Raw genomic sequence first — 13,050 nt, forward strand, 5'->3', positions numbered from 1 at the left:
AGTGAAATAAGTAAATCAAAGACAATTATCATATGGTTTCACTCATATGTGGAATATAAGGAACAGTGCAGAGGATCATAGGGGAAGGAAGGGAAAACTGAATGGGAAGTCATCAGAGAGGGAGAAAAACCATGAGGGACTCTTAACTATAGGAAACAAATTGAGAGTTGCTGGGAGTGAGGTGGGAGGGAGTTGGGGTAATTGGGAGATGGGCATTAAGGAGGGCACGTGATGTGATGAGCCCTGGGTATTATATGCAACTGATGAATTATTGAACACTACATCTGAAACTAATGATGTACTGTATGTTGGCTAATTGAATTTAATTAAAAAAAGAAAACACCAGTGTCTTTGTGCTCACGAAGTTCAAGGGTGTGTCTGAATCCTGAACAGGGAGACTCCTATCTTTCCTGGAGGACCACGGAAGCCACCCGAGGAAGTAACATTTGAGTGAGGAATAAATAGGAATTAGCCTGGCAAAGAGGTTGGGGAATGGCATTTCAGATAGAGGAAAGAGCAAGTGCAAAGGTCTTGAAGTGGGAAAGAGAGCAGAGAGTGGGGGGTGAGACTGGGGAGGTCACTGGAATCCCCGTGGCTGCCCTGCCCCTGCACACTGCACCCCTTGCCTGTGTTATAGTGAAGAACGTTGGCATGTTGGCAGCTCCCACTTCATGACACCTGCTGTATAATTTTATGCATAGAAGATGCTTGTTGGACATTTGAATAAAGATGGATCATTCTAGGCTCTAAATAGTCTTTTTAGCTCTATCATCACGTTTATAACTTCATTTATCTAGCAAGTATCAACAAATAAAACATGTGGAGAAGAAGCCTGAGTTTATACCATTGATGGGAAAGTCTCCATTATCTCACATTCTTGTAACAGAAACTCACTGTCTGTCCCCCTGTCCTTTACACCAAGAGTTCTGTGATAAGTAGTAGTAAGAATGGGGACCTGGAGATGCCAAAAAGATTCACTCATCACACAGTTCAGTTGCCTTCTTCGAGATTGAAATGGGATGTGTTAAGCCGGATCCCATTCAACTCTGCCCTTCACTAGCAGTGTGACCTTCGTCAGGTCACTCAGCCTCTGTGTGCCTCCCTTTCTCCACCCATGTGTGTGGCATTAGCAGTACGGACTTGATGGGGTTAATGTAAAAGGAGATCCTACCTGTAAATGTTCCCATCTTGCCTGGTATTTCCTGAGCACAAAATCACTGATGGCTGCTGCTTTTATTATTCGAATTACCGTTACTTTGATTCCTACAATGGTTAGATGCTGTACATGGACCAGAATAAGCAAGGACAGCACGTGTTTACTAGTTTCCCCATGGCAGGCAAGTGTGTTCTCTTGGGTTCCGTCAGAGACTGGCCCGAGACAGGAACACTCTCTTAATGTCTGGCTGTGTAAAGGAGTGTTGTACACTTGTTCTTAGCTTTCTGTTCTCATTATTTTATTATTTTTTAAAGAGGGTTTTGTTTTGTTTTGCTTTCTCACAGGAGTGATTGGAGCAGATGTGAGAGGGTACGGCCTCGCCTGTGAGGGACAGCCAGTGACGTCACGGCTGGCTGTCATCTGTGGAACGTCTTCTTGTCACATGGGGGTGAGTCTGCCGGGCAGAGGGTGGGGCCACCACCAGTGGGTGGGGACAGCCCAGGAGGAGATGTGACTTGCTGGCCCCTTTGCCTGTCAGTTCCTTTCCTTCCTGCTGACTGCCTGCTCTGTCTAGCCAGAAGCCCAGCCTTTCTCCCAAAACCTGTGCTTAGATTTGCTGGATCTTTCTTTTTCCAGGGGCCAGATTCTTAAAAAGTGTGCAAAGGTCTGAGTCTGTCTTTGACATCACCCTGGCCAGAGAGCCCAGGCGTGAGGGATGAAATTGGATCCAAGGGTGGCAATGCCTTGCTCCCAAGCTGATCTGTTCCTAATGGGTTGCTGAGTCTTCTCTGCAAAGGGGTGTCTGTTTTCCTTGGCCACTGTGCTCGCTCCAAATCAATATAAATCCATCTCCCTGGGAGTGCCCTGATGATCTATAGAATTAGCCTGCATATCATGACTTCAAAAGAACACTGATAAGCGATTTTCACTTTGTTAATTTTTCTCCATGAATTAGTGGAAAGGCGTTCTCCAAGATTGCAGTTAAAATTTAGTGCCTGCCCTAAAATTTATATCTCCTTTAAATGCATGAGTCTGAAAGCATTCCATTTCGATAAGTACCCATTTCTACCATATTTTTATTTAAAAGTCATTACTCTGTTAAACTTAGATGGACGACTTCTTGGATTTTTCCCAGATGAGTAAAATAGAGGGAGAGAGGGGGAGGAGGGGGAAGGTGGGCGAGGATTAGCGTGGACGCAGTCCAGGGCAGAATCTCTGCAACCGTGGATGGTCATGTGCCGTGTCAAACTGTGTTGAGTTGCAGTAGGGACCAGTGAGCCTTTTTTGCCATTCAATATTTTGGTTGAGTAAATAGTGATAGATTTACTTGTTTCCTTATCCCCTTTTCTTGTGTCCAAAGTGGTGCTAAACCCTGGGGACGTAAGGGGGACAGAAGTCCTCCCAATGATGAAGCATAATTATAGCTGGCATCAGCACTACCAGGCCCCGGAATATCCATTCAGATTGAACCTGTGATCTGAGCATCTACCATGTGCCAAACACTGTGCCCAGCCCCCCATTTCGTAGAGACAGTAGAGCCAGCCCCACTGCTTTCCAATTTTACTTCCTCTGCTTATGAAATACAGGCCCCCTAGCAAGGCATTTACCCCTCTGGGCCTCCGATTCCTCATCTGTAAAATGTGGAGAGTTCTAGTACACGGTTCTTAGTGTTCTGAGCATGAAATGAGGCTGTGATGGACGTCCCTTAAAGTAAGCACTCCCCAGTGGTTAGCTCTTGATGAGTTGTGCTGATGCTGTCGGCAGAGAGGGGACAGGGGCTGACTCTGCCTAGGAAGGGTCCAGGGTTGGGGACATCTTCCTGAGGGGATATTACGTTAGACCCCAAGGTCATAGAATCCCTTGATCCTCTGTTGCCCCTCGCCAAAAAAACAAAAACAAAAACCCGTTTTCCTTTTATTTGTGTCTATGGACAAGGTCTTAAGTGGAACTTCTTTAACTGAGTTTTTATTTTTATTTTTTAAAAATAATAATTTTTTATTATATTATGTTAGTCACCATACAGTACATCCCTAGTTTTTGCTACAATGTTCCATGATTCATTACTTGCATATAACACCCAGTGCACCATGCAATACGTGCCCTCCTTAATACCCATCACCAGCCTGAGTTTTTAAAATCCCCTCACCAGCCCTGTTGTAGGGCCCAGCTGTCACTGAAGGGAGAGGTCTGCAGGGGCCCTCGGGCCACCTCAGGCGGGAGCAGCCCACCCTCACCTCCCTAGACACGAGTCTACACTGGTTAGCTTGTCTTAACTGAACCCTGACTGAAACCTATTTCAGTCACCCCCATTTTCAAAGGGACACATCTAATCTGGTTTCTCCTGTGAAATCTAAATTTCAGGCATTTTTACTACACTCAATTCAGATTTCTGAGCGGAAGCAAATCTGGATGAATGTGAGGGACTCTGTCATGTCACTTCTCATTCACCTTGTCTCTTAATGAGGGTGGTACTCCCTTTTCCTATAGGATCCGTTTTGCAAATCAGGCAGTTGAGAAATAGAAAAGTCCAGAAATGTTCCCTGGGTAACAAGCTGTTGAGCTAGGGCTGAGCACTCAGACCCAGCTCTGCCTTATTAGCAAACGCATCCCGCTCCGTGCCTCGCTGAGTTGTGCACAATTGTCCTGTCCCTCAAAGAAGGGGAGACAACCTGGGGTTCAGAGCTCTCCAGATGTAAGTTGAACAACTGCTCATGACTTTTGGGGCTTGTGACCTGAGAGGTGAGCTACTTCTCTGAATCTCATGTCCCTCCTCCATCCCATTAGGGGTGGCTCGAGCCAGTCTCACAGTGTCGCTGGTTAATGTGAACTGGGCGCGTACAGATCTAGTACAGAACAGACACTCAGAAATGGTGGAGGTTCTTAGTACACTTTCCTAGTGATATATAAGGCTCACATGAAGCAACTGTTGGGGCTTTAACGAGTTTGATGGGCAGCTGCAGTTGGTTGCAATGAATTAGGGCCATAAAATGCCAGTTTATTATGGTCGTGTTATGCTGGAAATAAAGTCCCCACCCCCATCCTGCTTTGTACTTGGGAGTGGGAAGGGACCTTCTGGGCCAACGGGATTAATCATCAGCTTTAATGTTATGTGGTGAGGGCGAGACTGTGGTCATGCTGGCATCAGAAAGTGCCTTTGATCTTGCTCAGGTGCCGGGCGCCCAGTGAGCCAGCAACAATAACACCTTTGTGAGGTCTAGGAGAGGTGCAGGTCTAAGGAAACACTCCTGGGGAAACTCAAGGACCCCCTTTGTTGTGGTTCTGGCAAATAAAACCACCAACTGTCAGGAAAAATTCACCGAACAGAACACAGGGACCAGAGGGGGCTCTGGGCTTTTCAAAAAGTGGTGTTCAACCTGATCTAAAGGTTTCTGTTTCTTCCTGTCTATGCATTGCTGATGTTTCTGATTCAGTACATTGATTGAGTCAGAATTCCCAAGAATGTTTTGTGCTTGATCCAGGGTACCTCTTTCTAGATGTGAACGAACGAACGAATGAATGAATGTCCAAGTAAACAAATGTTAATAAATACTTAGAAGTTTCTTACCTCCTGGGCCCTGTTACTTCCAGGAATCTGGAAAAAAAAAGCTTGAGGTTGAACATAAGACTTACTAATCAGGGCTTTGATATTTTGGAAGATACAAGTGTGGGCTGTACGTTTATCTTCCTTTAGATGATTTAATTAACAAGGGAAAAGAGTAGTTCTTTTTTTAACTCTCCGTGAAAGCAGATCTGCTTGTTCAGAGTTAATTACTACCAAGTCCCCCAAACCCAAGATAATACACAGCAGGGGTCAGCTAGAGGTTGAAAAGTCACAGGGTCAGATGGAGCGGATCCTTGCCATTGCTCCAGCACCCCTCTCCTGGGGTTGTCAAGTCGGGTAGTAACTTGGCAACTTGTGCTGCGGTTAGCATGTCACATGGGGAGAGGACCCTGGGAAGTGGAAGGAGTAATGAAGAGGTAAGATGTGAACAGAACAGTAGTTGTTGAGGGCTGGGAATTACGTCCGTGTCTTCAATCACTCAGAACTGAGGTTTTTGCAAGGACTTAGAGGAATGTGGGGATGGTGGCTCTCTGTCGATCTCAAGGACGTAGGTTCCTGTGCTGGCCCCTCCACTTGCTGCAATTAGGTAAGGTAGTCCATCTTCCACTGCCTCCGTGTCCTCATCTGTTCAATGTGGGCGGTAGTATTTACCCATACAGATGTTTTGAGGATTAAATGGGGTGATCTTTATAAACAGCTTGGCACTGTGCCCAGTACAAAAGACCAAATACAGTGCTGTTATTAAAAAATGATTCATGAAGGCCAGAATGATCCATTGGTAATGGATCTGAATGAGGGGGCATCGGAATAAACTCATGCTTAGCTTCTTCTAGTTTATACATAGATACATAGACAAGTGTCTGTGGACGTGTGTACACCTACACACATCTGTAGGTTAGTAAACATAAATATATTTTCTAGATCTGACAGTTGAGAGGATCTAGAAACTAGGATACCCCAGCAGCTAGTTGTTTCAAGTACACCGATACCCAGATCTTGGTTTCTAATACATTTCTCCCATAAAAAGAGCAAGGACTCCTTGGAGAAATGGTTGATTCTAACTGGAGCAGGAAATGGATGAGATAAGCCTGGGGCATCTTGTAGTGCCAGAAAAGTGAGGAAATGCTAGAAAAATAAATAAATAAAAATTTAAAAAATTAAATTAAATAAATAAAAAAAAATCAGAAGCCAACTGAGGGCACTCCCAGTGACCAAGACTGAAACAATGTGGGCAGCAAAATAAAGTGGTATTGGGTAATAACCTAAAGTATGACACAAATATCAAGTCCACAGTGATATACATACATGACTAAATGAATAAGACAAATCTCTCCTACAGAAGAATTCCAAATAATTTATGTAGCTACTTCCCCATCAATGAGGTGGAACATAACTTCCCACTCCTTAAGGGTGAGCTGCACTTAGTGACTTTCTTTCAAAGTGGACAATATGAGAAAGGGGGGGAAAGTAAGGAGAGAAAGTATGATTTTACAGTGGAGAAGTCTGAGAAATGCTACCTCCGCCAGGTGGTGAAGGTTAGCGTCAGTGGTGATAAGCCGTGTTGATGATATGTACTATTGATATGATTTAATGAGAATGGCACCTTATCATCTCCCCAAAATCCATAACCACAGTCTGATCCTAAGAAAAATTCAGCACATCCAAATTGAGGGAATTTCTATGAAATATCTGACCCATACTCCTCGAAGCTGGGAAGGTCATCAAAAAAAAAGGGGCGCCTGGGTGGCACAGCGGTTGAGCGTCTGCCTTCGGCTCAGGGCGTGATCCCGGCGTTGTGGGATCGAGGCCCCACATCAGGCTCCTCTACTATGAGCCTGCTTCTTCCTCTCCCACTCCCCCTGCTTGTGTTCCCTCTCTCACTGGCTGTCTCTATCTCTGTTGAATAAATAAATAAAATCTTTAAAAAAAAAAAAAAAAAGGAAAGTCTGAAGAACCTTCACCTCCAAGAGGAGCCTAAGCAGATGTGACAACTAAATGTAATGTGGGGTCCTGGGTGGGCTCCTGGAACAGAAAAAGGACATTAGGGGAAAACTCAGCAGATTTGAATAAATTAAGGCATTTAGTCATAATGTATCAGCATCGCTCTGTAATTATGATATTTATACCTCATGTGGGATATTAATGGTAGGAAAATCTGGGTGTGGGGTATATGGGTACTGTGTACTATTTTCGTAAGTATTCTGAAATCTAAAACTATTCTAAAATTAAAAGTTTATTTTTAAATCATTCATTAAATCATTCACTCATGATGGAAACATTTTCTTGTACTTGCCTGGCTAAGTGCTAAAGGTATTAAGATCAATATGATGAACGTGGCATGCCTGTCTTCACTGAGAAAGAGACAAGGAGGCAACTGCAGCACAGATGGGAATTGCTATGGTCAGTGCATGACTAGAGTGTGGTAGAAATAGGGAGAAGGGCCCGTCCAAAGTCTTGAGTAGACCACGTAGTTTTCCCATAGGATGTGACATTTCCCTGATGCCACTGGGACACTTCCTGACAGCCCAGTTTTAGGCCACACGCCCTGTCCTCTCTTCACTTTGTTTTTTACTTCAATGTCTACAGCACCATACAGGTGACTTCCTTTATGGTCTGGATGGGATGTGGTTATGTGCAGGCCCATCAGGAGGGCACCATGGGTGGGGAGGACAGCCATGTGCCTTGAACAGATGACTTTCTGTTAGCAGGTGTCACCGCTAAGAAGAGAGTAGGCAGGTAGGACCAGTTTCTCTATCTCGGTCTTTAAGCAGGTGGCATTGGCGGAGGTCATTGAGAAAGGTGGACAGGGAAGGGGATCCACATTTTACGCATAGGATCACTGTTACACCTGCTGATGAAAGAATTAGGGTTCTATGCATGAAGTGCCCTGCTTCCTCTTCAGTCACCAGCATTCTCAGGAGACTCTCCATATGGAGGCTGGCCCAGGACCTCACAACCACATTTACTGAAAATAGAGCTATATGCTAGGCATCAGTTTGTCAAGGGGAGGGTTGATGTGGTGCAGCGAGCAGTGAGAGACAGGTCATATACTCAGGAAGCTCAGAGCAGTGCTTGTCCTGGCATTTGAGGCGAGGGAAGTTCTACACTGTTCTGGATGGAGGACATTGAACATCTCTGGCCCAGCCTCAGTCATTACGAGGAGACAGACAATAGTATTAGTTGCTACCATCAGGCACCTACAGTGTACCCAGCACCGTGCTAAATCCTTTATGTCATGTAATCAACAATTCTGTGAGATAGCCACCATTACTGTCTTCATTACCCAAGTGGGAGGACTGAAGCAAACAGTAGTTAAATGGGTCATGCCGTGTTCAAGCCCTCTAGGGTACTGACCTCAGAGTCCTCGCTCTTCCCTTTCAGTTCAGTAGCTTCTCGCAAAGGTCCAGAGGAGAGGGAGAACAGGCTCAATGAAAATATGGGCAAATGTTGGCGTAGATCTCTCATGGAAGAAAAGATTTGAATGACAAGCACCTGAGAAGGTGCTCACCCCTCAGTAGGAAAATGCAAACCCAAACGACAGTGACATACACGCTTATTGGAATCCCGACCTCAGGGCGAGGATGTGGGGACTAAAACTTCCACGCTGCTGGTGGGGACGTGAAATGGCACAGCCACCTTGGAAAAGAGGTTAGCAGTTTCTTCCAGAGTTAACGTACACCTACCATGTGATCCAGCCATTCTGCTCGTGAATGCCTATGTCCGTTCGTAAACTCGTACAGAGAGGCTCACAGCCACTTTATTTGTAATAGTTCCCCACTGGAAACAGCCCAAATGCCTGTCGACAGTGACCAGATGAATACGCTGTTGGATGTCCATTATAATGGTTTACTACTAAGCAGTAAAAGGGAATGAACTATTCATATAAGATACAGCATGCATTGATCTCAACATAAGTGTGCTGATAGAAACCAAACCCCAAAAAAGTACAGACTATGTGATTCCATTTGTTTAAAATTCTAAGTAATGCAGACTCATGTATAATGACAGAAAGCAGATGAGCGGCCGCCTGCAGTGGGAGAGCAGGCACAGTGGCGGCCAGGAGGCTAGGCAGAAGACAAATGGCACAAGGAAACTTTGGGGGTTGATGGAGATGTTTACATTGATTATGGTAATGTCTTCACTGGTGTATGCTATGTCAAAACTTATCAAATCAGACGCTTTCAATATATGCAGCTTAGAGCTAATTATACCTCGACGAACCTTGTTGAAAAAACAGAAAAGAAGACCAGTAAAAAAAAAAAAAAAAAAATAGAAACGATCACTAATATAGTGCTTACTATATTTCAGGCACTATTCTAAATATGTCTGTAGAAATTTTTTCATCATCATTTTAAAACCGTACAATAAATGTTAGTTTTCACTTATTTCCTTCCAGCCCAGCTGAATTCTCCAGCGACTCTGACGTGGTTTATTATGCTCTTCTTTTGGCCTCTAGCACAGACCAATAGCTATTGTTATTTGTGTTTTACTAGTACCGACTTGTATTTCAGATGAAGCGGACTTGCTTAGTGGGTCCGTGTCTCCTGTGCCCCCGTTGGCGCAGCCTGTCCAGTTGGGAGCTAGGGCTTAGTAGATGCTTAGTGACGACATGGTTGGATTGCTCCCACCCACTTGCCCCACCACCTCAGAAGTGTGCAAGTGCTTGGATTTTCCAGAGAGTCTTCTCAGTCCTTCCTGATCCAGGGGCATCACCTTTCATCATCTGTCTCTGCAGAGTGGGGCCTGACTGACTGGAAGAAGCCCCTCATGTGTGAGTTCCTGGCAGTCTGTTGCCCACCCCACTTTATCAGGGATATCCGGGTGTTCATTTGGCCTCTCTGGGAAGTAAGGTTTTCATTGAACTGTGTTATTTGGTGAGTCCTGGGAGACACAAACCAGCCATACTTGCTTTCTGTCCTTTCCTCCACCATGCCAGCCTTCCAGAGCTTTCTATTCCTATGCTCTGCCCATTCTCCCCACCACCCTTTCTCTTGGGAGGAGAACTAACCCTCCCCACTCCTCCCCCCAGCAGCTCATCAGGATGCATTTTTGGCTCGGAGACTTTCTGTAGCCTGATGTTTGTTCTCTGGGGAAAAGAGAGTTGAGGAGCCCTAGGCTCTGGACTCGAACCAGAGCAATACCCCCGTCAGACTGTGCTCTGTTGTTAGAGCCTTGCTCTTTGGGTGATGGCCATGGTGCAGCTCTGCCCCTTCCTCACAGCAGGGAGGAAGTTCTCCCAAAGCAGAGGCTGTGGTCTGGGCCTGGGGCACCGTTTCATACAAGTCAGTGTTAGAGGGGCAAAGGGTGCTCCCCGTCATTACTTAGAAGGGGAATGCAAATTGAAACCACCACGAGATCCACTGCGCACTTTTAGATCGGCTGCCGTTGTGGTGAGGATGTGGGGACTGGAACCCTTACACGCTACCGTGGGGATGTGAAATGGCACAACCGCTTTGAGAAAGAGTTTAGCAGTTTCTTACAAAGTCACACCTACTATGTGACCCAGCCGTTCCACTCCTATAAAAGCTGGGCAGGGCTGTCTGGTTTCATGTTTCTGGAAGACCGGGAACAACGCAAGGTCGGGTGACCCAAGGCCTCTCAGAAGGTCAGAAACAAAATCTTCTGGTGGGAGTCTGTCAAGTGGCCTGAGTCTGGCTTTCCATTAAGACTGTAGCTTGCCTGGAATAATGGTCAAAGAAGCAGAAGAAAGTAATAAAATTAGCAGCAGTAAGAGTCACAACTAATGTGTCTGATCAAATCTCCCTAATAACGTTATGCAGTTACCAGAATTATCCTCCCATTTTACAGATGGACACTGAGGGTCAGAAAGATAAAGTACTTGCAAGGTTACATAGCTAGTAAGTCCTAGAGATCACAGTTTCCAACTCAGCTGCTTGATTCCAAGGCTGATATTCTCAACTCCTAGCAGAACGATGAGATGAGGCAGCGGGGCGAGCTAGCCATGCGCACGTGCGTTTTGCAGGAACGGGAGGTGGGGGGAGGGTGGAGTTATTACAAGGTAGATCTTTTCCAGAGCCTGATGAGAAGTGCAAAGTTAGGCTTAGATCAAAGCTAGACCACAGTGCTCTTGTTTTCCCTTCTTTCCGGGCTTTCAAATCACTGCCTTTCAAGAGGCCACCAGTCTAATGATAACAATAAAAGTAAACAGCATCGCTTGTCACCATCGTCCCTAGGGAGGAGAGGATTTATGAGTCTTCCCTGTTTCCCTGCTGCTCTGTGGTCAAGTACTTGAATAGGCAGTTTGAAGACATGCGGCCAACCTCCCAACTCATGAAGATGTTTTTATATTTGTTTGGAAGAGCATGAAATGAAAACCACATTGATTTTTCCCCCTTTTCCCATTTACCACTCATCTGCCGTGTGGGTAACTTTGATAGTGTGGCTGCTGAGGGCGACCTAGTAGTTATGGGAGTGTCTGCGCTTTTCCAGAGGCTCAACGCGCAGGAAAAAGATGCTGAAGACAGCCTTCCTAGAGCCCTTTCCAAGAACTGGGTACTGCGCCACGGACCTCGACGCGCTCTGTTCACTTAGTTCTATGTGCATTTAGTTCAGAAGTTTTAGTAGTTTGGCCTTGTTGACTTTCTCTTATTTTCCTCATTCCCTTCTCCAGCTCCCCTTCTATGCTCCAAGGGCCTCTTTTCATATTTTAATTAAATTTTCATATATTTTGTCTCCCAGAGTCATTGTAAGTTAGGGGTCATTTCTTTTCTTCCACTTAAACAGTGTTAGAGCGTGAGGTGCAACAACATCTAAGAAACCAGGGATCCCAGAAGAACCCATGAGAAGTTTATTGAACAGTCAAGACTGTAGGATTAAGACTGAAAGTCTCTTCCTAATGAATAGTCAGTGGCTCCCTACTGCCAATAGAAAAAAAATGTTCAAAAGAAAAACTAAATGGACATTTGACCATGTTGTTAAAGATTTAGGATACATTCAACTAAAAAAAAAAAAAAAAAGGAGTCTTAAATCCGGAGGAGGTAAAAGTTACTGCAATGCTGTCATGTATTTTTAAAAACACACAAACTTTTAATGAAAGATCATTCACGTATAAAATTCACCCCTACCATGTATTTTTAAAGCCTCTAGAGAACTGAGTTTAGTGATGTTTGAGAAAGAGAAAATTTTAGTGTGCATCTTTCGGTTACACTATGAAATGATACCAGCATGGAGCCTTTATTAGGGAGGGAACAGAAAGAGATCTCAAAATAGTAGGTTTCCATTTCCTTGCACTTAGCACAGTACCTGACGTGTGGCTTGGGACCAGTATATGTTGGATTGCTAGATGGACAGAAGGACAGGCAGAAACATACTAGGTAGCCAAATACAGTATACCCGCTATACATCAAAGTTTATTGAAGACCACAACAAGCCATACCAGTACCTTTTTTGATGGGTTTATAGGCTATGTGTGAAAGGAAGAACCAGCATGTGAATTACCTAGTCTTCAGTAAGGCTTTAGTTCTTTCTTTGATCGGCAGACTCTTCCCACCTGACACAGAGTATTGGTCAATCCAGTAACAGAATTCCACCCACTGGAGAACAGAGCTTTTTAGTGAATTATGGCTTGAAACAGGCTGAAAGCAAAAACATAAAACTGAAAATTATCCACTACCTCCAACTGCCAAATTTATGTGAGGGCTTTTCAACCATTGGTTGTGGCCTTGTGTGGAGGCAGGAGAAGACTGGGTCTTGATTCCGTAGGTCAAGGGGACATTTAGCTGGAAGGTGCTGCTTGGCTTAGACCAGTCACAGAGCCTCCCTGACTTGGGCACCTATCGTTTGCCTGCATGTTAAAATTTACTGAAACTTCCTTAGGTTTCCATGTAACTCCTAGCTGAGAGATTTACTACGGTCTTGGAATGCAGGGCCAGGGTTCTCTGGAATTAGGGAAATGGCCTATGAAAAAGAAGAGAGAACCTAAGAGAAATTGGCCAGTTTTATTAATAGGTATATTTGTTTTTCTGTGGTGTGCAAGACACTAATTTACATGGACCTCACTACCCTGATAGACCCACAGTGAAGAAGTTCCTAAATATTAAGTCTGATGGCTTCACCGTCTTGATTAAAATCTCTCATCGTGTCTCCTGAGTCCCAGAATCCTAGCGGGGCATGGCAGATCTCACGTGATCTGGGCCCTACCCACCTCTAGCTTTCTCCCTCACTAGCTTTCACTTTTCATCTGTAGTCTGGTGGGTACATTCACACACCCTACACCCTTATCTGAATTCTGTGGGGCCCAAGATGTTTGAGAACAGAGAATATCCAGACTTTAAAAGTTAATAATGGGTGTATGCAGTATATTACATAACAC

At 44.8% G+C, this 13,050-nt stretch overlaps 1 protein-coding gene across 13 annotated transcripts in view; it reads left to right on the forward strand.

The window, feature by feature from the left end:
* The window catches only part of FGGY (FGGY carbohydrate kinase domain containing), a 414,009-nt gene that overhangs the window by 235,897 nt on the left and 165,062 nt on the right, over nt 1-13,050 (forward strand). For all 13 annotated transcript variants that reach the window (XR_004623203.1, XM_034653399.1, XM_034653435.1 and 10 more), the window contains one exon: nt 1,501-1,604. Coding sequence is in view for 12 of the 13 variants with exons in the window: in XM_034653399.1 (XP_034509290.1) it covers nt 1,501-1,604 (104 nt within the window). In the remaining variant the exon portion in view is untranslated. The remainder of the gene's footprint in view (nt 1-1,500; nt 1,605-13,050) is intronic.

This window comes from Ailuropoda melanoleuca, chromosome 2, assembly GCF_002007445.2.
Source record: "Ailuropoda melanoleuca isolate Jingjing chromosome 2, ASM200744v2, whole genome shotgun sequence".
NCBI lineage: Eukaryota > Metazoa > Chordata > Mammalia > Carnivora > Ursidae > Ailuropoda > Ailuropoda melanoleuca.